Source organism: Fusarium poae, chromosome 1 (assembly GCF_019609905.1).
Source record: "Fusarium poae strain DAOMC 252244 chromosome 1, whole genome shotgun sequence".
Taxonomy (NCBI): domain Eukaryota; kingdom Fungi; phylum Ascomycota; class Sordariomycetes; order Hypocreales; family Nectriaceae; genus Fusarium; species Fusarium poae.
In genome coordinates, this window is record NC_058399.1 from 7,211,593 (window position 1) to 7,231,952 (window position 20,360).

The 20,360-nt window shown below is 45.5% G+C and overlaps 9 protein-coding genes across 9 annotated transcripts; 5 read left to right on the forward strand and 4 right to left on the reverse strand.

The window, feature by feature from the left end:
- Nucleotides 1-193: 193 nt before the first annotated feature.
- On the reverse strand, nt 194-1,452 carry FPOAC1_002343 (uncharacterized protein; the record flags this gene model as incomplete). Its single annotated transcript, XM_044846923.1, has 2 exons — nt 194-1,122; nt 1,182-1,452. The coding sequence occupies 2 exons, from the start codon at nt 1,450-1,452 to the stop codon at nt 194-196; spliced, it is 1,200 nt and encodes a 399-aa protein (XP_044712839.1).
- Nucleotides 1,453-2,831: 1,379 nt separating this feature from the next.
- Nucleotides 2,832-5,562, forward strand: FPOAC1_002344 (uncharacterized protein; the record flags this gene model as incomplete). Its single annotated transcript, XM_044846924.1, has 8 exons — nt 2,832-2,923; nt 2,987-3,064; nt 3,118-3,494; nt 3,591-4,051; nt 4,105-4,398; nt 4,452-4,847; nt 4,904-5,238; nt 5,502-5,562. The coding sequence occupies 8 exons, from the start codon at nt 2,832-2,834 to the stop codon at nt 5,560-5,562; spliced, it is 2,094 nt and encodes a 697-aa protein (XP_044712840.1).
- A 242-nt stretch (nt 5,563-5,804) lies between these two features.
- On the forward strand, nt 5,805-6,845 carry FPOAC1_002345 (uncharacterized protein; the record flags this gene model as incomplete). The annotated part of the gene is made up of 1 exon (XM_044846925.1): nt 5,805-6,845. The coding sequence occupies one exon, from the start codon at nt 5,805-5,807 to the stop codon at nt 6,843-6,845; it is 1,041 nt and encodes a 346-aa protein (XP_044712841.1).
- A 1,345-nt stretch (nt 6,846-8,190) lies between these two features.
- Nucleotides 8,191-11,655, forward strand: FPOAC1_002346 (uncharacterized protein; the record flags this gene model as incomplete). The annotated part of the gene is made up of 1 exon (XM_044846926.1): nt 8,191-11,655. One exon carries the CDS (start codon nt 8,191-8,193, stop codon nt 11,653-11,655), a length of 3,465 nt encoding a protein of 1,154 aa, XP_044712842.1.
- Nucleotides 11,656-13,452: 1,797 nt separating this feature from the next.
- On the forward strand, nt 13,453-13,845 carry FPOAC1_002347 (uncharacterized protein; the record flags this gene model as incomplete). Its single annotated transcript, XM_044846927.1, has 1 exon — nt 13,453-13,845. The coding sequence occupies one exon, from the start codon at nt 13,453-13,455 to the stop codon at nt 13,843-13,845; it is 393 nt and encodes a 130-aa protein (XP_044712843.1).
- Nucleotides 13,846-14,476: 631 nt separating this feature from the next.
- FPOAC1_002348 (uncharacterized protein) lies at nt 14,477-15,118 on the reverse strand (the record flags this gene model as incomplete). Its single annotated transcript, XM_044846928.1, has 1 exon — nt 14,477-15,118. The coding sequence occupies one exon, from the start codon at nt 15,116-15,118 to the stop codon at nt 14,477-14,479; it is 642 nt and encodes a 213-aa protein (XP_044712844.1).
- A 1,494-nt stretch (nt 15,119-16,612) lies between these two features.
- Nucleotides 16,613-16,867, forward strand: FPOAC1_002349 (uncharacterized protein; the record flags this gene model as incomplete). The annotated part of the gene is made up of 1 exon (XM_044846929.1): nt 16,613-16,867. One exon carries the CDS (start codon nt 16,613-16,615, stop codon nt 16,865-16,867), a length of 255 nt encoding a protein of 84 aa, XP_044712845.1.
- A 109-nt stretch (nt 16,868-16,976) lies between these two features.
- Nucleotides 16,977-17,804, reverse strand: FPOAC1_002350 (uncharacterized protein; the record flags this gene model as incomplete). Its single annotated transcript, XM_044846930.1, has 1 exon — nt 16,977-17,804. The coding sequence occupies one exon, from the start codon at nt 17,802-17,804 to the stop codon at nt 16,977-16,979; it is 828 nt and encodes a 275-aa protein (XP_044712846.1).
- Nucleotides 17,805-18,211: 407 nt separating this feature from the next.
- Nucleotides 18,212-19,940, reverse strand: FPOAC1_002351 (uncharacterized protein; the record flags this gene model as incomplete). Its single annotated transcript, XM_044846931.1, has 6 exons — nt 18,212-18,513; nt 18,566-18,908; nt 18,964-19,024; nt 19,076-19,291; nt 19,342-19,574; nt 19,632-19,940. The coding sequence occupies 6 exons, from the start codon at nt 19,938-19,940 to the stop codon at nt 18,212-18,214; spliced, it is 1,464 nt and encodes a 487-aa protein (XP_044712847.1).
- Nucleotides 19,941-20,360: the final 420 nt, after the last annotated feature.

A 20,360-nucleotide genomic window follows, 5' to 3' on the forward strand; every position in this document is an offset into this window, starting at 1 on the left:
CTCAAAGACGAAAATGCCATCAATTAGAGAAAAATAGCCTGGCAAAATGACTATCCTGGTACCCAATACCAACATTACGATATTGACAAACATAACGGCCAAGATATAAGAATTCGCACGTGAAAGCGATACCAGCCATTCAAAAGATTTGACTCCAAGCATCATTTGTAAATACTCCAGAAACAGAGGCCAACTACGCGAACTCAAAAGTCGACGATTTGTCGCCTTGCTGACCCTGTCTGCCTTGGTCCTGATAACATTGCATGGCCGGATCATCATATTCCTTGCCTGACAACAAATAAGGGCGTCCGGAGGCACCACATAAGGACGTAAACATGCTGCAAGCCCAGTGTACCTTGACAGCAGACTTAAGATACTGGACATCCTGTTCCGGCACGATGACGTGGATGAGATGTCCTGACCGAAGCGGCTCGCCTGACTTGGTGATTGGCTCATCTTGGAACGATAACGGCGGGGGATAGTTATTGTCTTGGGATACCTGAAGTTCATCCATCAAGTTTTGCCAGTCGCTCTCCATATCAAAGGCTTTGCCGAATCGACCTTTTGTCCGAGGCATCCAGTGAAACTGCAAAGTGACCTCGACATTCCCATTCTCGAGCGTTGTATCCTCAAAATGTTTAAAGGCACAGAGTCCGCTGGTGAGGGGATTGTAGAGGGCTGGGTCGATGCATAGCATATTCCATGCTTTGTGAGATCCTCCCAACTGGTGCATGTTGCAAAAAGGGTCTGGTTCTCGATCCGCCCTAAGGTTGACGCCCGTGACGAAGTCACCTGAACCCGCAAGATTTCCTGTCATATCGTTATGTATCTTAGTGTCGTTAAGAGTGGGAGGAAAAAACCAGAATATCTTTGGGTTGTTATTCCCAGTCACTACGCAAACGTCCTCATCGCGCTTACGACACTTGACCTCCTCGTATACGCCCAGAGGGTAATCTTCGAGATCATTATCAGTTCTAAACTGAGAGTCATAATCCAATGCCCGAACGAATGCAGCGAGGCCTTTTTCATCTGCAGTGCTGTCTGGTCGGATGTCCAGTGTCTCGGGCACGGAGTGAGCCCAGGCTGGGCCATTAATATTGTCGGGGTTGAGGTAAAGCATATCTATAGATAGGTAAGTGGTTAGTTGGAGATGGTACAATATATTGGAGACGCGTTCTTACAGTGTTTGACGAATGCGTCAATGCAGTTCAGTTTGCCCTTCAAAGACCCTTGGTTTTTGAACCAGCAACCGAGCATGGGAGCCAGAGCACCACCTGGCTCAATATGCTGAATGTTGTCGATGAGAAGGATAGCGGCGATGTGTTTAGTACGTAGACGGAAGTTCCTGAACAGGGTTTGAATGTGTTTCTCAATCTGTTGAGCATACTTGCGTTGTGTTCTAAGGTCAGTGAAAGAGAAGAGGGGGTTGGGGTCACTGAAATCAGAGTGCATTATGTGCTGCGAAGAATGATCTATGTTGTGAAAATGAGGAAATATTGGGCGATTGAGTAGCAAAAGAATGTGCTGATAAGTTGCTGATAGGAGTCGTCTTGTTGATTAATTGTTTTGGTTTCTGTAGGTAACCATTTGACGGTGGAAACCTAAGGTCAGATGAGACAAAGTTGACAAAACCCCCTGGAGTTTAATAGGCTTGTTACATGGATTAATGGCTGAATCAAGTAAAAAGAACAAGAACAAAAGTTTGACAGAGAAAAGTAAAACATGGTGATTTGTTGTACCTATCTTACTCGGACAAATAGTGTCACTGATTTACACAATTAGGACGGACATACGGTCAATATCCAACATGCTCATGCATTAAATTACTCTGAGCATTGTATTTCACTCCAGAATATCAATGAGTAGACTATTAGGCAGTTCATTTGTTTACTCTAAGATTAGATCCATATCCTTAGAATTGCTGTTATGGTGGCAATGCCAGGAATTCTATAGCTGCTGATGTCTTGAATCACAGCTTTAACCTGACACTGTCTCTTACACCTCTATAATTTGTCCCCTTCAACCAACACCCATGATATCTTTTGCGCTTGGCGCTTTGAGAGGCAATATACTCCTAGTCACCCGAAACAGCACTTCGATATGCAACCGGCCAGGCTTTAGAGATTTATGGGAGGCTTTTCTATCTAAAATCCCGCCTGTGTATTTCCATCTTGCGTTTCTAAGCTAATAAGTGACCGGTATCTCGTATGCAAGAAGGGTAAAAATATTGATGCATCCACGTAGTGCCAAACGCCGAGGCATAGAGAATGGAGAAGGGATAGCAGACCATTTATCTACCTACTTTGACATGCTGCAAATTTCGACAACTGATCGACAAGAACCCGCACATTGTATCGCAGTATCTAGAGTTGATACATGGCATAGGCAGTTAGCAAGCCTAGTATCTTTGATGGCGATTCAGCACTTTGCTTTATAGTGATTCATCCTTATTTGGATCCTGAAGCGGTATCTGATACTTATAAACTTGTCTGTTATTGATCTGATGTATGAGCTCTGGAATCATTTGCTGGTTCTGTGCCACGTACATATACAACATATATCATATAGTGTCAAGAGGATCCATATTGAGTGTTGTGCTGCGCTGTGCTGTGATGTTAAAGGTTTCTCGCTTTCATTCGACGTTCTGGTGAAACATTGTGATTAGGCTTGTTAATTATCACGTGACAACAAGATTGTCGGGGACTAGATCAAAACAGCGACTTTATACAAGACCCCAGACCTGGGCATTTCGGCTACTAACGTAACCTCCTGAGACCCTTGAAGACCCCGAGCCGCATTTGAGACATAATAAACACGCTACAGGCCGAACTATGGAGGTCTCAGTGGAGAAGAACCAGCAGCATCAGGTCGCATGCTTTAGTTGTCGCGCTTCTAGACAAAAATGTGACCGTCAAGACCCCTGGTGAGTGTTTGGTAGACATCAATCCTGGCTCACCTAGGCAGCTACTGATACATTTCTTTTCAGTTCTCGCTGTGTTTCCCATGGTCGTACTTGCAAATACCCTGCTCGATCTAACCGCGGTCGGAAGCATGGAAGTACAAAGTGAGTCCAGACCTGTTGTCAAAACAGACACACCATTCTCACTACTATCACAGCAAGCCTGATAGTGTAGAGAAGCTCCTTTCACGCATCGAGGAAAGCGGTGCAAAGGAAGAAATCATCGCTGCTCTTCTCGGAACAGGTCTTCCAAGCCCAAACAAAACAGTCTCCGTCAGAGGAACCCCGTGGACGCAACCACAGTCTTCCTCTGATAGTCGCTCCACGTCTCAAGCTGCTCAACCAGATTCGCCGCCTGAGGATGACGGGTACGACCACCCTGAAGATCTGATTTCACCGCTTAGTATCGTCACGACTGCTATCGCGACAAACACGTCTGCTCAGTGTGAGAGACTGCGATCTCAGATGCCGATGCAACCTGGCGTGAGAGAGGCCATCATGGCGCCTATAAAGGAACGACTTGGTGCTTATTTCTGTAAGTTGGGACAGATATCTATCATAGCTATCCCTGGATATTTCTAACATCTAGAAGCATCACACAGAGCGCAACAGAAAGATTGGGATGTTTTAGCTGCCCAGTCAGTTGATTGCCCTTTCAAGTTGGAAAAGGCCACTTGTGACCCGCTTGCTTCTCGATTGATTGACGAAAGTGATGCGACTGTTTACTTCCAACTGCAAGTCAGCATCTTTTACACTCCCATCGCCTCAAATCTGACCATTTCCAGTTTTTTCTCTACTCGCAACCCACTAGTAGGCCTCCTCGACGCCACATTACACACAGTTGAATATGTCTACGCGAATTCATTCACCTTGTTCTCTGTTATCTGTGCTCTTGGATGCGCCATGTCAGCTCGCCCTCGCGATCGAGCCATATACCCTGTTGTGGTCCACCTAGCCAGTGGAAACGTCAAGTGGTCCATCGCTGCTGCTGTAAAATCCCTTGCCACTATACAAGCCATCGTCAACATGCAGTACTGGACATCCGTGTCCCCGACACAAGGAGACGATACCTCATCTATATACCTCAGTTACGTGAGTAAAGAAGTCTAGATTGTTTGACAATTGAAAAATTCTAACCGATCCAGGCAATGCAACTAGCCAGAGAAATGGGAATCAGCAAATCAGATGTCATAAGAGATTATGTCAACGCAGAATGCGAGAGTTCATCACCTGAAAACATAGGGCGATATATCCGTAATTACGAAAGGACGTGGCTTCGGACTCTTATCTCAGATAAAGGATTCGGCATTATGAATGGGAAGCTACATTCTGTTAACTGGAAAGAAATTCCCAGTTCCGCAGCGCAGTGGTGGAAGGCTCCGTTAGCTGAACCGACGGACCGTATGCTAAGTGGCATTATTGAAATCAGAAGACTATTGGTAAATTAGCCCCTCCACTGGCACCAAAAGAATTCATAGCTAACTTTGAATAGCTAAGTCAAGTAGACAAACGAAAACAAGCAAATTCAACCACGTCCTCCATTGTGGAATGGCACAATGAGTCCTACGACGCTCTAACACGCCTACGCAATGACCGGTGTATACCAGACGACTCACCATCAGGAAAACTACTCCCTGTTCTGGCATTTTACATGGACCACAGCATCCTAGTCCTCAATGCCCAAGCCCTCCGAGATATTACTGCCGCTGACGACAACTCCTCCCCTTCTTCATCAGTGGCTCTTTTGAACATTGAGAGAAAGTCGATCGAGGTAGCAAGTCGTGTTCTTGACCTGTTGACTTCGGACAAGACGATAATTGAACTTGCCCTTGGCTTCCAGAATAATCAATATCTCATGATCTGTCACGTCATGACTGAAGTTCTACGCGTTCGTCTTCACATTGAAGCAAACCCTATTCACATCGCTGACATTTACAAAAATAGGCTATTAAAAGAGGCGCCCTCACGCATGAAGAGAACTCTACTGCCGCAGGGAAAGTCATCGGCGTTATTCCTTTGCTAGATCAGATCGTGCAACTCCTCCCCGCAACTTCAGCAGCGCATCTCTACTTTGATCTCGCTCGCTTCTTTGCTTGTCAGATTGACTCGTTGATGGGTGCACCTGATTTGCAGGAGATGCGCGAGAGTCTTGATACAGGAATGTTTACGGATGATTGGTTCAAGGCTATGGATATGGGAATGCCAGATGTCTATACACTTTTGGACATGGGATACCTTGGGATGGATCAACCGATGATGGATACTGATGATTTTATGATGTTGAATGATCTGAATAGTGTTAGTTAGGAATGTTTGTTACAAGTTCGAAAAGGTCGAGAATGACTTTAGAAATGGCTTAAGAGTCTTTTCCAGGTTAAAATAAAATGACTACACACTCAAACTACCGTTGCCACTCAATCTATCGATGTGATCTCGACGTAAATGGTGTAGAGGAATGCTCCTGTGGCTTGTTGAACGTGTTCAGCCATTTCCTGGGCTGCTAGACGTCTGATCATTTGATCACCATTGCGAGTATGCACAGACAGATTAACCTTATCACCAACAGCGTAAAGAAATTTGAGAAGACTTTGACTTCAGCTTAAAATTGAATTAATATACATAAATACTGTATACAAGATATTCCAGGGACAATATACATTTTTTTCGTTGTGTCGATTTCCAGTGACATTACGTCAGCTGAGCAAACATACATCTCAGCGCTGCATGGATCGCAAAGGATTCAACTTAGATTGCTTCACCTACACTTCCCAACAAATAGACGAAAATAAATGATTCAAAAATGTCTTCACAAGAGGAACGAAATGAACAGCAGCGTCATTTGCAAATGCAACAACGAAATCAACAACTGGCATTGAGAGCACAGCAAATGGCCGCATTGCAACGACAGCAAGCGCAAGCAGCAAACCAGATGAACACAGTGAATCACATGGGCTCATCGCAGAATCATCAGATGGGTAGTCCTTTCAACGACATTCCGGTGCAAGAACCCGAGGACAATAACATCCTTTATCATCGAAATCTGTCACCAGAAGCCACCTCATTCTTCTTTGCCTGCAAAACCGCCGACATGTCCACTGTCGAGTCAATCGTCACCTCCCAAGCTCGCACGCCAGTCTTTCTTAACCACGGTCTAATCATCGCCCTGGAAAGCGGAAACGTCGACATCGCACGATATCTACTCCAATCCGGAGCACCCATCTCACGAGAAACACCAAAAGTTGTTCTCAAAGCCCCAGCCGACCAGCAAATGGCCCTTTTCGAGACTCTCACCGAACATGGCTGGACTGTCAATACGCCAGGTTTCTACGGCGAGGTCCTCCTCCCGACGCTCATCCATCGCAACAACGAAACACTCATCGACTGGTTCCTCGCCCAAGGCGCAGACCCAACCCTGGGCATCCAGGAAGATTACCACGAGCGTCTAGGCGGACCCGACACAAGCTCGTGCTTGGCACTGCAGCTGGCAGCAGCGCATGGCGGTGCAGACTTGGTGCAGAAGCTTCTAAACGCCGGCGCCAAAATCACCAAAGGGGCCCCGCTGTACTACGCAGCTGGTGCTTTGCCACAAGGCGCAAACCCCCATGTTGGACGCGTCACGCCGACTAAAGAATTCGACATCTCCAGAATACCCGTTATGAAGCTGCTTGTGGAGAATGGCGCCGGAGTCAACGACAAGCTCGAGACGCGCCATATGGTGGCATTGTACCCGATTGTGAATGCCGTTTGCGCGGGCGCTGTTGAGAGAGTGAAATGGCTTTTAAACCAGGGGGCAGATCCTGATCTGAAGGGACCGTACGGCAGTGCTAAAGATTACGCTGACAAGTTGAGTAGCGACGAGATGAAACAGGCGCTTGGAATAATGTAGTGTTAGTTTAGGTTTAGTCAGTGACTGAATCGGAAATTTGAATTGCAGGGCGATCTATCCGTAACTAATCTCTACAAAAAAGTAATAATCCTTGGGGTACAAAAATAAGTAACCTAAGAAGTCTGAGCTAAACAGTATAAGCTGGCGCAATAATTTCGTCCCTTATGCTAACAGCGGCCAATTCTTCCGATACCCTCAAGGTTCGTGTGCCGTGATAATTCGAGGTTTGCTGACATGCATTGCCGATGCCAATTTCAAGTGATTAAAGATTAGGGGTAGGGATCAAGCCTGGCACCGGTTATCGGAATTTTGTGATATTGATCATCGACGACTCCATTTACAATGGTCGAAGGAACAAACAATGGAGCTTACGTTGGGGGTGGGACAGCAGAAGGGGAAATGATCAAGACACGAATTACTAGTATTGGATAAAGGCAGAATCTTGGTTCACAAGCTTGAGCTGTATTAGTGAGTACATCTTGGAATTGACTTTTGAGCATGCCCGCTGTTCTTGTATGGACATACACTAACAGTTGCATCTTTATGCTTCATGGTCCATCTGCAGAGTTCGCATCCTTTATTTTCTGGGCAAAGGCAATGAAAAGCATGTATTCTCATAACAAAACAAGCTTTCTCAATCGCGTTCGTTTATCTTCCAGTTGTTTTTCTCGGCTTCTACGGATCGAAAGATTTGGGGCCCGTTGAGGCTGCGGCAAGCCACGCCATTCTGAAACGCAGAAGGATCAGTGCTAATTAGATCCTGCAGGACCGCTAAAAAGTAAAACCTTCAGTGGCCCGTGGCATGGAGCAGAAGGATTCATGGCCGCTGAGCATAAGAGACGAAATTACAAGGTCAGTTTATGCTACTCATACTAGACTTTTAGGTTATTTATTTTTGTTTCCCAACGCTCAAAACCGGGCAACTTTTTTTGTTTACACAGAGTAACTAGCACTGGCACGTCAGCTCTCATCTGCCCTGGAAGAAAATGAGCCTAGGCCTGAGATGAGATGAGATGAGATGAGACGCTGATCTTTGCATCCGTGTTACACCAAGCAATCACAGAGCTCACTTCTACCCCTGTGGCGTGGAGATCAAGCAATGGAAGGATTCGCATCGATGCACGTTCCTGTCAGCCTTGACAGAGACCATTTTGAGACGTTCACTTAGTACTGACTGACTGACTGAGCTATAGAAAACAGCCCTACATATAGAGATGTCGCGCAACGATTCAATCGAGTCTTTACCAACCATAGGCTCTTTGGCCTTTTACAGTCTTTTACTTGCAGTATAGTTATTCATTCATTCATTCACTTGTTTACATATTAGTCATTCGTTTACGCAAATATGCGTACCACATTCTTTGCTTTGGCGGCTTTGCCGTTCTTTGCCATCGCTCAAGACCCCGTTGCTGAGCCTATTCCTACTACTACTTCTGAGGTTTTTGTACCGCCTGCTATTCTGCCTACTACAACCAGCGAAACTATCTTCATCCCAGAGACCACTCCAGAAGTCATCCCTGATCCTGAGAACACCACTCAGGTACCCGAAGTTCAGGATACAACTACTGAGCAGCCCCCACCCCCTCCTTCTCCAGACACCACTACAGAGCAGCCCCTGTCTGCCGTTGATACGACTACGGAAATCCCTCCTCCTGCAATTGATACGACTACTGGTCCTGCCCCTATCGACATATCAACTGAGCTGCCGCCTCAAATCGTCGATACCACTACGGGCCCTGCCCCCGCCATTGACACATCCACCGGGCCGCAGCCTCCAGTTGTTGATACAACTACGGAACCCGTGATCGATATCTCTACCGACCAGCCTGAAGCTACATCTCAGTTGCCTGTTGGGCAGGACACTACCGCAGATGTGCCGGCGCCTGTCGTGCCTACAACCTCAGAGGTCATTCCAGACCTCCCAGCGACTACCTCTGAGGGCAGCAATACTCCCCTGCCAGACACGACTATTGAGGAGCCTCTGATTGATACCACGACGGCAGATCCAGTGCCGCCTCCTCAGACTACAACCACAGCCGACCCAGCGCCTCCTCAGACAACTACAGAGGAGGCCCCCGTCCAAGATACCACAAGAGCGGCTGAACAGCAGCCCGTCGAGACCACACAGCCTGAGCCGAAGCCTACTTCTGAAGAAGACGCCAAGCCTACAACAAAAGAAGATGAAGAAGATCCTTCTAGCAAGGAAGAGGACTCGCCTGTGATTACACAACCTCCTGCACCCACTACAGCCCCGCCAGAAGCCACTGCCAGTGTATCATCGGTATCATCTCAGATCGCTTCCCTGATCCCTGTTATCGACAAGTGGAAGGAGGATCCCGAGTCTCTCAAGGACCAAACCAACAAGGAAGTCGAGGATACCCATGATGATATCATTGCTGTTATCGTCGCTCTTGGCGGTAGTCCCGATGTTGGCTGTTCTAATAAGAAGCGTGGTCTTTTGGGCCCGATTGGGGATATTATCAACAAGCTAGCTTGTATGGCTGAGGATCTTACCAAGGTCTCGGGCGGTATCATCGCGGGTAACGTCCCTGCTGTAACGGGTGCTGTTTCGGGCGTTCAGGGTAAGAACGACGAGTTGACCGACGAACAGCAAGATGATGATGAGGATGAGGATGACAAGACAGAAGAGAAGAGTGAAGAGCAATCCACCAAGGAAAAGTCAACTGAAGCTACAACTACTGAAGCCCCCACGACGACTCAAGCCCCTACTTCTACTGAGGAGTCTACCACAACCGAGGCCACCACTACCACCACCGGTATGCCAGAGCCTTGTGCCTCGGGCATCTGTGGCGGCGGAGACTCTTGTCCCATGGGACCCGGGCCCGGAAAGAACGGACAGATGTCTGACGAGGGAGATGGAGCCGTTGACTGCAAAGAGATCCCTACCTCCACAACCGACGGGCCCTTGCCAACCAAGCCTGGTGGCTTCAAGGATCCATTCAACGCACCTCCCACCTCCCGACCTAGTCCCTCCGAAAAGAGAGATGTACCTTTGAACCGTCGCGCATTCGCCGATGACACCTCTCCTAACGCTGCGTATGTTGGTTCCTTGAATCCCATCTGGGTTAGCCAGCAGGGCGACACATCTGGTCACTGGTTCAACGCCCCGGGCCCGGCAGGTAGAGGCTCTGCCGGAGTCAATGGTATCTATGGCTGTACCGCTGTTATGATCGTCTCTAACGTGGGTACCTATCTGTCTCACATCTGGGAGAACCCAGTCTTCATTGATGGAGATTGGAACTTTAAGCCCGATGACGAATTTGAAGCCAAAGCTTTCAACGCTCTTCGTGACGGTACGGCTGACGGGAACGCTCTGAGTGTCACTTCCCTTATCGGCACAGACGAGAACCCAGGTTATCTGCACTCTTTTAATGAGCCCAAGGTCTTTATCATCACTCCCTTCACTAGTAATGCCGATACCATGTTATACGGCATCAACACACTCTATCGTTATGAGCAGCGTGCAAATGATTTGGCCACCAAACTGGCGGGCATCATTCCCGGGGCTTCAAGCCAGGTACTCGGCTACATCCGAACTGACAAAGACCAGTCAACCGATATTTTCGGTTACTGGGGTCGTGCGATTGTTGAGTTTGACATGCTTGAGCGGGTTATCCAAAGCGCCGAAGAGGACGAACTCCTCGGCCTGGGTATGGCTATGGGTCGTTGGAGGCTTTGGGTTGAGGACAACCTAGTGACTTCGCATGAGTTCTTTGTCTTCCCTCCTGCTGCCCCCGCCGCCCCGGCTGGTGGTCAGCGGAAGCGAGCCGATGAGGACGCTGCTCATAGCTGTTTGATTCGCGGCGACGTGACTGCTTCCGCATCATCTGGACCCACCTCCACAGAGGCTGTCACTTCGACTGAAGCTGTCACTTCTGATGCTACTTCGGCTGCTGAGACATTGGAGACATCAGCTGGGCCCACTACTGAAACCAAGAACGACGAGACCACTGCTACGGAGACCACTGCTACGGAAACCATAGCTGAGGAGACTACAACAACAGCTAGTGAGACTACAACCTCCCCCCCTACCACTCTTATGACCTCCTTCATCACAACCACATCGGACCCTGATACCACCTCTGATACTTATACCGGCCCTTATCCTTGTGTCAACTTTGGTGGCCCTCGAGTCGAGACTCCTCACTGCCAATGCTCAACCACAACTGCTGGCCAGGTATTTGTTACTACGGCCGCTCTTATCTCTGGGCAGTGCCACTACTACCACGAGTACCCATCTCCTGTCACTCTGGCTCCCACCGAGGCTCCCCCTCCTCCAGAGCCTACCCCCTTCACTACTACTATGGATAATGGTGCTATTCTGGCATACCCTGATCAGTCAGTCAAGGTCGGCAACTATCCCGGCGGGTCTTACACTTATACTCAAGGCTCGGGCACTGCCTCGACGATTCGTCCCGCAGACCCCGTGCAGACCGATGGTAACAATAAGGGGTCCAGCCAGTGTCATTCAATCGACAACGCCTGCGACCGTGCGATTGACAACTTCAAGGATGATGTCATCTACACTGAGTTCGCCTCGTACTATGCTCGCATTAAGAGCGGCTTCATTATTGTCCCCACCTTTGGTCAAGCTGGTTGTGTTGTCGAGTTTGACTGCGATGACTGGAGTGTCGGTGGTCTGAACGGAAAGCAGATCAAAGAGGAGTACCAGTACATGAAGGATAACACTGGTGTTAGTAAGTGTGGTACTGGTTATATGTCCAACACTTGCCGTGTCACAGCCAACTACTGTACCAACTGTAACGAGAGGCATCAGCTGATTGACTAGATTGGTCAATGAGTCTGGGGTCAAACGATAATACATTTCGCTGGTCATCCATTTTGACATAATACTACACTATTTATTTGACACATTCATCGATATAGGGATGCTTCGTGATCTGTTTGGGTGACTTTTCAAGCATTGGGGTATAAGAATAAATGATATAAAGTCATCATTTAAACAACATAAACTGACCTAATGATTCCGTCTGAAGCTCCCCACAATGAGGAGTAGCTTGTGCGTCATGGGTGAATTGTATTTGATGCTGTCACACAATAAGCGGCTGTGGGAATTTAAGCTTAAATTAGCGAACTACAGTGGAACATATGTACCTAGTGACAAGAATGTGCGTACCTACCTATAAATTGACAAGCTTTTCTGCCACCTAATCACTAACGGTAGTACCTCGTAAGAATTGAATCAGCCTCGACTTTTTACTCTGCCGAGTGACCTGACCGCCTCGTGATCGTAACCAAGCGCTGAGCCATTGCAAAAATGCAGGGATCCTTCAAGGCGGCTGTGCTTAAAATCAGGGACCAACATGGGGCGGTGCAAGAGGTCCATCAGGCCTTATTATAGGCTACTAATGATCGTCATAGCCCCTCAGGCCCGGTTTTTAAGCTGGTACGCGTGGTCTAGTCTAGGTAGGTATGACTGTCGAAAACGCGTTGTCATGGAATCGTTTAAATGCTCGACCTGCCCTGCAATTTGTTCTCAGTTTGATCTAAACCATCGCAACATACCTATTATTACCCCCCGTTGAAAATATTATTCAAATTACTATAGTTATATTGCATTTAAGTTAATAGAGGGAAAGTAAATTATATAACTTTATTAATTTAATTATAATATAAGCTTTTACTTAGTTTTTTTAAACTTTATATTAAACTTTCTTATATATATATAAATTTCTTTATTATAACTTTAACCTTAATAAAGTTTTTTTAATTAAGCCTTTATAATTAAATTTATAAAAAAACTATTATTATTAAATATATTAAAATATTATAATTATTATAATAAAAAGCCTTATCTTTATTAATTATATTAAATAATATAATTTATTAAAAAATATAATCTCTTTAAAGTTATCTTTTAAATTATAATAATACTTATTAAATAAATCTTTTTTCTTTATAATTCTATATATATTATATATAAAGATCTAAAAAAATAAAAAAAAATATAAAAGTCTATAATTAAATATTATTAATATTATTTTATTTTTTATTTTAATTAATTAATTTTAATTTATTAAAATATACTTTAATAAAATTATTAAACTATATAGCTTATTAAGAATTAATTAATTAACTTAATTTAAAGCCTTAAAGATTAAATAGTAATTTTAGCCTTATTAATTTAAGTAATTATATAATATAATAATATAATATAATAATATTTTAATTATAATTAAATTAACTTAATATATTATATATTAAAAATAAAATATTTTATTTAATTATTTAATTATTTTTTATTATAATTATTATATTAAATAAAAATAAAGAAAAATAATTATATTATTTTAAATTCTTTTTATATATTTATTTTAATATTAAGTTTTTACTAAATCTTATTAAATTATATAGCCTTATAGCCTTATTACCTTTTTTATTATTCCCTTTTATTATTCTTATATTAGGTTTATTAGGAAAGTTATTCCTCTCTTAAGTTATATTAACTTTTAAAGACTGGCTTAATAGCTGCATGATCATACCTATTATTACCCAGCTACAGAAACGTTACATTATCGCTACAGTACTATTTAAAATACCTACTACACATACCCTACCAATTCAAATGTGCTTATTCAACCTCTTCTCAAAACACGAAGAAAAGAATGACCTACCACCACCAAGACCTGCAAATCTTGGTCGCAGAACACCAGAAGCCACATCCAGACTTCAAGGAAGTAAATTCTCCAGCGATGCCAGCAGAAGATCATCATCAGACAACCACAAATACGGCCACGGCTCTGGCAATGGATCATTAGGTGTTGGCGGGCCGCATGGTGGACCACATGGTGGTATATATGGCGGAGTAAATGGAGGCATTTACTCGGGCGTCAGTGGAGGCCCCAATGGTGGAGTCAATGGTGGTGTTTACGGAGGTGTCTCGGGGACTTCGAGCGGTGGTGGACTTGCACCTGGTGGAATGGGAACGTCACCTGGAGGAGGATATGGATATTTGTGATGCAACCAATATGATTAATGGGTCTACGTTTGGCGTTGAGAGTGGACAGAGGCGTTTGGTTATTGTTTCGATTCATGAATTTGCATTGCATTATTATAACAGTACATCTTATCAGCTTATATCCGTAATATCATAAGGTCTACCATGAAGTCTCATGAACCAACTTTCTCTCATCCAAAATGCCGTGAAGAGTTTTGGGTGTCTAAAGAACTCAAGGGACAACATGACAGGCCTTGTACCTCAAAGGGGGACAAGCGACCAGCGGCGCAAAAATGACGATATGAGAAGGCCCTTCTGAAGCACAACCTGATGACAAACGACTCAGGTCGTGACTGAGGAAGAAATTTATGTCGAGAATAGATGGAGCCAGGTGACCATGCCTGGAAGGCCAACTCTCGTGTAATAATAAAGCTCTTCATTGTACTCTAGTTCCTATCTCTATATACATCACGGAGCAGTTGTCAAGCCTGTACAATAATAACCAAATTTCATTGTATAGTAATCAAAGAGCCTTGGATTGAGCTGTACGTACTATCTAGTCACTTGTTTTTCTTCAATTCCCTTAATAAACTAACAAATACACCACTTGTAACCACAATTGAAATAGCTAGTCCTGAATCACATTTCTCACCTAAGCCTGCACAATCGCGGAAGCGAGCCCAGCTATGATCATAACACCAATGTTTCGGATAGCGCTCGAAGTTGCCCCATTGGTCTCTCGCGGCGACGAAGTATCAGTCGAGCTTCCAGTAGCTGTTGGTCCATCCCTCACAGCACTCTCGTTCCCTGTAGTTCGAGCAGAGCTTGTTTCTTCCGTAGCAGTAGCTGTGGCCTGAGTTGATTTGATCAAATCCTGTCCCTCAGTGATAACAACAGGTACCGATGAGAAGGATAGTTCAAACGCCTCTGTAATCTCTGCCAAACCCGTGGCAGTCTTTTTAAAACCCTCACCATCCGCTAGAACAGCTGTTGTACAAGCTTGTGCTGTTCCACTGCTCACAAGGCACTCGATTGAGCTGACTCCAAAGTCGGCCACGGATACCATCCAGTGAAACGTGCCCGTAGAGGCAGCGCCCTTGGCGACGGTCTTGTCAGCCCATGGTCCTACGACAACGGTGTTATTGATAGTTGTACTGTCACATTCTCGGCCCAGGCAGACAATTTGGAGAGTGGTGGCAGTCGGGTTGGCTGATATCACTGTTGCAGTGGGCGTATTTTGGCGGTAAAGATTGAAGGGGGGCATGAATACGGGAGTTGTGAGCGCTAAAGTCATTTTGGTGGGATGAAAGAAGAGCAATTAGTATGCAACTGTTGGCTTTATCATCGATGAGGTGTTTATGGAGGCAAAACCAAGGGTCAGGGACAGGAGGTGTTGTAAGACAAACAATGCGGCGTAGGAAAAGGGTGAACGATCGTGAACGTGATCATGATACTATTGGCTATTAAAATGCGCTAAGGAGTGATGATTCTTTTGACTTGGGATGCCAATTTCGGGTATTCATTTCAACCGGCTAATACTTCCACATTCACCATAGGTACAGTAGACTAACTTGGCCAGATAGTGCTAGTGGATTGGATGAAGAGGTTTGAACTTTGGGTGTCAAACAATAATACATGAAAAGCGTTGAAATTCGCAGAAACGTTGGCTCTCAACTTTATCATTCAAAAGAAATAGTTCGAAATTTGACTTGAACAGCATTAACTGAGATCTCTTGTCCCTGTAGTGGCTAATTTTGACTTGCAGTCCAGCAACCCATGAGAAGATCAAACACCCTCTTCCATCTTCATTGCCTGTCTGTTGTAGTGACAACATAGTAGGTGGTGTAGGAAGGTTGAACTGATATAACCCTAAGTTGTGAAAGAAAATCCGAGACAAGTAGGAAATTCCGCACAAGGAGATTAAAGGTACCTAGGCAGCTACAAGTCGATAGCTGACAAAAGATTGTCGAGAATGTTCGATAATGGCCGAATCTTGAAGTTGTAGATGTAAACTCCGCCATCAATCAATGCGAACCTCTCAGCGACTTTTCCGTGAATATATTCTAGTCTAGTAGATTCGGTCAATTCGTGGTTTAGGGAAGAACCCAGAGGGTTGCTATCTCTGCATCTGTGATGAATCTTTTCGACCTGCCAACTACATACACAAGTTCCACGAGCCGATCTGTCCACAAGGATGGCATATGTTGAGATGATGGATTGAATAGATTGAAATTGTAGTTTCGTCATGAGCCAAGAATAAAATCATTACGCGTTTGCCGAAACCCTTCTTGGCGATGCAGAGGAGTGACGTTGGACAAGGCTTGGCGGTTCTGGGCGTTGCAACAAGGTTTCACTCTAACGGCAGCCACAACTCTACAACGATGGCACCATGACATGTGCCAACGTACTGAGCCTCACAATTATGGCTTGGGGGCTTGTAATGGCTGCCATCAAGTGGCGTCATGACGGTAGTTTCCATATTGTGAAGCAGGTTTCTCAACCTCGATTGGAGGGTGACGTCGGATCACAACATGTCATAACCTGTGATTCAAAAATACAAATACTTCAGTTGCTCTCAACTCTTTGAAATCATTCCTAATTATCCTCATCAGATAAATCCACTTCAAATCATCTCTAAAAACAACTACCACAAGAAACTACAAAGATCAACTCAATAAATCTACCAACAACAAACTACTACCAACCAATTGGCATTACTCATACACAATTCGACGTCAAGTTATCCTCTAAAACCCCAAACAACAAACAAATCAAACCAAGAAACAAAATGTGTCTTCCATTCGGACGAAGCAGCAACAACCGTCGCTACGGTGGCAGCAGCGGAGGCATGATGGGCGCTCGTCCTGTCAAGGAAGTCCACCACCATCACCACGGAGGAATGGGCGGCGGCGGCGGCCGTATGGGTGGTGGATTAGGAGGCATGGGAGGAGGACGTAGAATGGGAGGAGGTATGGGAGGTGGACGTATGGGCGGTGGAATGGGTGGAATGATGGGAGGTCGACGAATGGGTGGACGCTGCTGAGTGGAATATTGCGATTAAATGATCGAGATACGACTATTCATGTGAGAGCGTTAGATGTACAATAGAGCACAGCGTTTAATTGATTTCTCAAAAGACTCAACATACTGATTCAAGCCGGTTCCAACCTTGTTGTAAAGAATTTAATCAAGTCTTCCAGCTCTTCAGGCGCCTTGATCCAATGGCCCTCCAACTCCGCACCTTTGTACTCTTTCCACTCTACCGAATAGCCAACGCGATTGAGGGTCTCCCGAGCTTGTCGTCCCAGTTCTACATCGACGTAAGCATCGTCTGTTCCGTGACCAAGAAAAATGGGTGTAGATAGATCTGAGTTCTGCGATGTTGGCTGACCAAGCATATCAATCATGAATGCGTCCCCTTCATCTTTTTCAACAGCTGGACTCTGACTAAGGTAATCCTGAAGACTCAAAGCGAAAGGAAGCCAAGTGTTTGTGCCGAAAAACGCACCCAGTGGTTTTTCAATTCGGTAGCGAAGAAGAGTCCACATCGCTATCGCTCCTCCTTGACTAATTCCGCCCAACACGACTCTATTACTTGCTCCATCAAGGCTTTTAATTTCTGCGTCGATGATTTTGTTGATGTATTCAGTCGACTCTTTTATGCCCGGTATTTGCAGATCCTGCTTCGCTGTTGTATCCGTCAAAGAATAGGCCTCAAACCAAGCCGGCATATCCTCCTGGAACGTCTCACTCCAGATTTCACGCGAAGACGGAAAAACCCATCGCCAGTTTGGAAGCTGCTGGGACATGTTGGTTCCATCAGCGAATAGAGTTTCGTTAAAAAGCTCTTGGGCAAACTCTGGGCCGTTGCTGCCTCGTCCATGTAGGAGGATTGCCGTATGCGTATGCTTTATTACAGATTCGACTATGTGTACTGGCCCAAACGAATTTGTGTTCTGTGACTTTGGAAACTGTGCCATGATGATAGTGGTCAGGATATTGAATGATGATGTTGAGGGGAAGTTTGTCGTGGTGGGGCTTTGAGAATTTATCTGCTTGCTTACGATACGATACCTATGTCCGTTTGTACAAAGTTTGGACTCGAGGGTTTCTGAGTAAAGCCTGATATATCTGCCCTGCCCATACTCACTACCTAGATGGCTAAGTACTCACGGCCTGGCGGAGGCTGGCTGAAGAATCAGTATCGTGTTCAAACATGTGTCATACGGTAAGGCTGCAGTAAGAAACAAACCGAGTTCTTCGTATCGATGAGATCAGGGCATTGGGATATGAAAATAATTAAGCTAAAAACTCCAACCTAAATACTATAAATTGACCTGCTAATCTCGTCTCTCATGCTGCTAGTGCCATGGATGTTTTCTGCATCCTAAAGTTTTGGGTGCGCGATCTTGCTCAAGAACAAACTCTGCACATTGCACATGCCTTTGAGACCGTTGACACCCCATTCAGCTCCAATACCAGACTCCTTGTGTCCACCAAATGGTGCCATGGGCGTGATATCGAAATGAGTATTGACCCAAACAATTCCTGCATCGAGCTGCTTCGCAACTCTCTCTGCTGTCTTCAAATCAGCGGCCCAGACCGAAGCACCCAACCCAAGTCGTGTATCGTTGGCGCGCTCAATAACTTCCTCTTCATCCTTCCAGGACAAAAGAGGGAGAATGGGGCCTGTACAGCAAGTCAGTATACTGAGGTCTGTCACATGCAGCTAGTTGCTTACCAAACGGTTCCTCAACAACAATCCTTGAATCCTCAGGTGGGTTATCGATCACTGTTGGCGTGATATAATACCCGTTCTTCGGCTCGGGATCGAACTTTCCTCCCGTGGCAACTTTCCATCCTTGCTTTTCGATGTCTTCAAAGAAGGTCTTGACTCTCTTGTACTGCATCTCATTTTGGACAGGGCCATGGCTGGTGCCCTCTGCGGACCCATCGCCAAGCTTATAGTTCTTGACATGCTTCACAACCGCATCTCGGAACTTCTCGTAGATGGATTCATGGACGTAGATACGTTTGACGTTGAGGCAGATCTGACCAGAGTTCATGAACGCCAGGGTTGAGACCTGTGCTCTGTTAGTGCTTCGTATTTAAAATTGTAATTAGTTGAAAAGGACTCACCTTTTCAGCCACGTCGTCAATATCAACATCTGGGAAGACAACTGCAGCATCGTTTCCACCACTAGGGAGTGTCAGTAGTAAGTCCAATTCGCCATTTCAAGAAAATACTTACAGCTCAAGGGTCACACGTTTCAGTGTCTTGGCAGCACTCTGCATGACCAGCTTTCCAGTTTGTGTAGATCCAGTAAAGCTAATCTTATCAATACCTGGATGAGTTGTCAACCAGGGTCCTAGGTTATCGTCTCCGCTGAGTGACTGCACGACGCCGGGAGGGAAGAACTGCTGCGCTAGTTCAACGAGCTTCAGTCCACAGTAAGGGGTGAATGGACTGCGAAATGTTAGAAGTTACGACGCAATGATGGGCGAAGATACTCTTACGAAGGTTTGACAATGATGACATTTCCAGTCAACAGTGCGGGAGCAATCTTAGCAGCGGCAAGCATGAGAGGGAAGTTCCAAGGAACGATAGCAGCGACAACTCCAAGAGGTGTGTATCGAGTGATAACCTTTCGAGTATCGCTGTCCTCGACAACCTCTTCAGTAAGATCAAGACTCGCTTGACCTTTGATCCAAGCAACAGCAGCGTCAGCCTCGCCGCTAGCTTGCGCAGCCTGCATCCCTTAGTATCTGCTCCAAGCATTAAAGTTGTCAGAAGGATATGAACTTACCGGCTTTCCTTGCTCCGAGGTGAGAAGCTCTGCAAATTCTTTCTTTTGTGCCTCGACAGCATCAGCCCAAGCAAATAGCTTCTGTCTCCGCTCTTCCCATGAGACTTTGGACCAAGATTTGAAGGCCTGTCTTGCAGCATCGACGGCCTTGTTCAGGTCATCTTGGGAAGCAACAGGAACTTCGGGCTTCTTTTCAAGCGTAGCCGGGTTTATTCCCTGGTGGGATTTTTGAGTCGGGGCGCTTTTGCCATTGATGATCTGGACGTAGTTGGCCTTGAGGTCAAGAGTCTTTGCGCCGTTTGTAGACATGATGGATGATTAATAGTTATTATGGATGAAGGGACTGTGATGAGAAAAGGTGGAATCCTCTAGTGAAGTAGTCCTTTTATACATGACAGCTCATGTAAAACTCCCCCGCACTTTATACCAACTCGTACAGCACACGAATCATGAATAAGGTGTCACAAAATAAAGTAAAGAGTCCCGAATGCCATCGGGCATGGCGCCCCTCTGCGCGCTAATGTATAGTTAGCTCCTCCAGTAACATTTCCCAATGTGAAACTGTCTCTCAACAAAAGCCGAAGCCGCCCTCGGACCGAGAGGACGGGTAACAAAGCCGTCTTTTCTCTAACTATCGGCTTCACCAAAATGAAATAAGTCGGTTAATTTGACGTTACTAATGAATAGGTTAGATAAGATATGTTACATATATAGATATACATATATGAC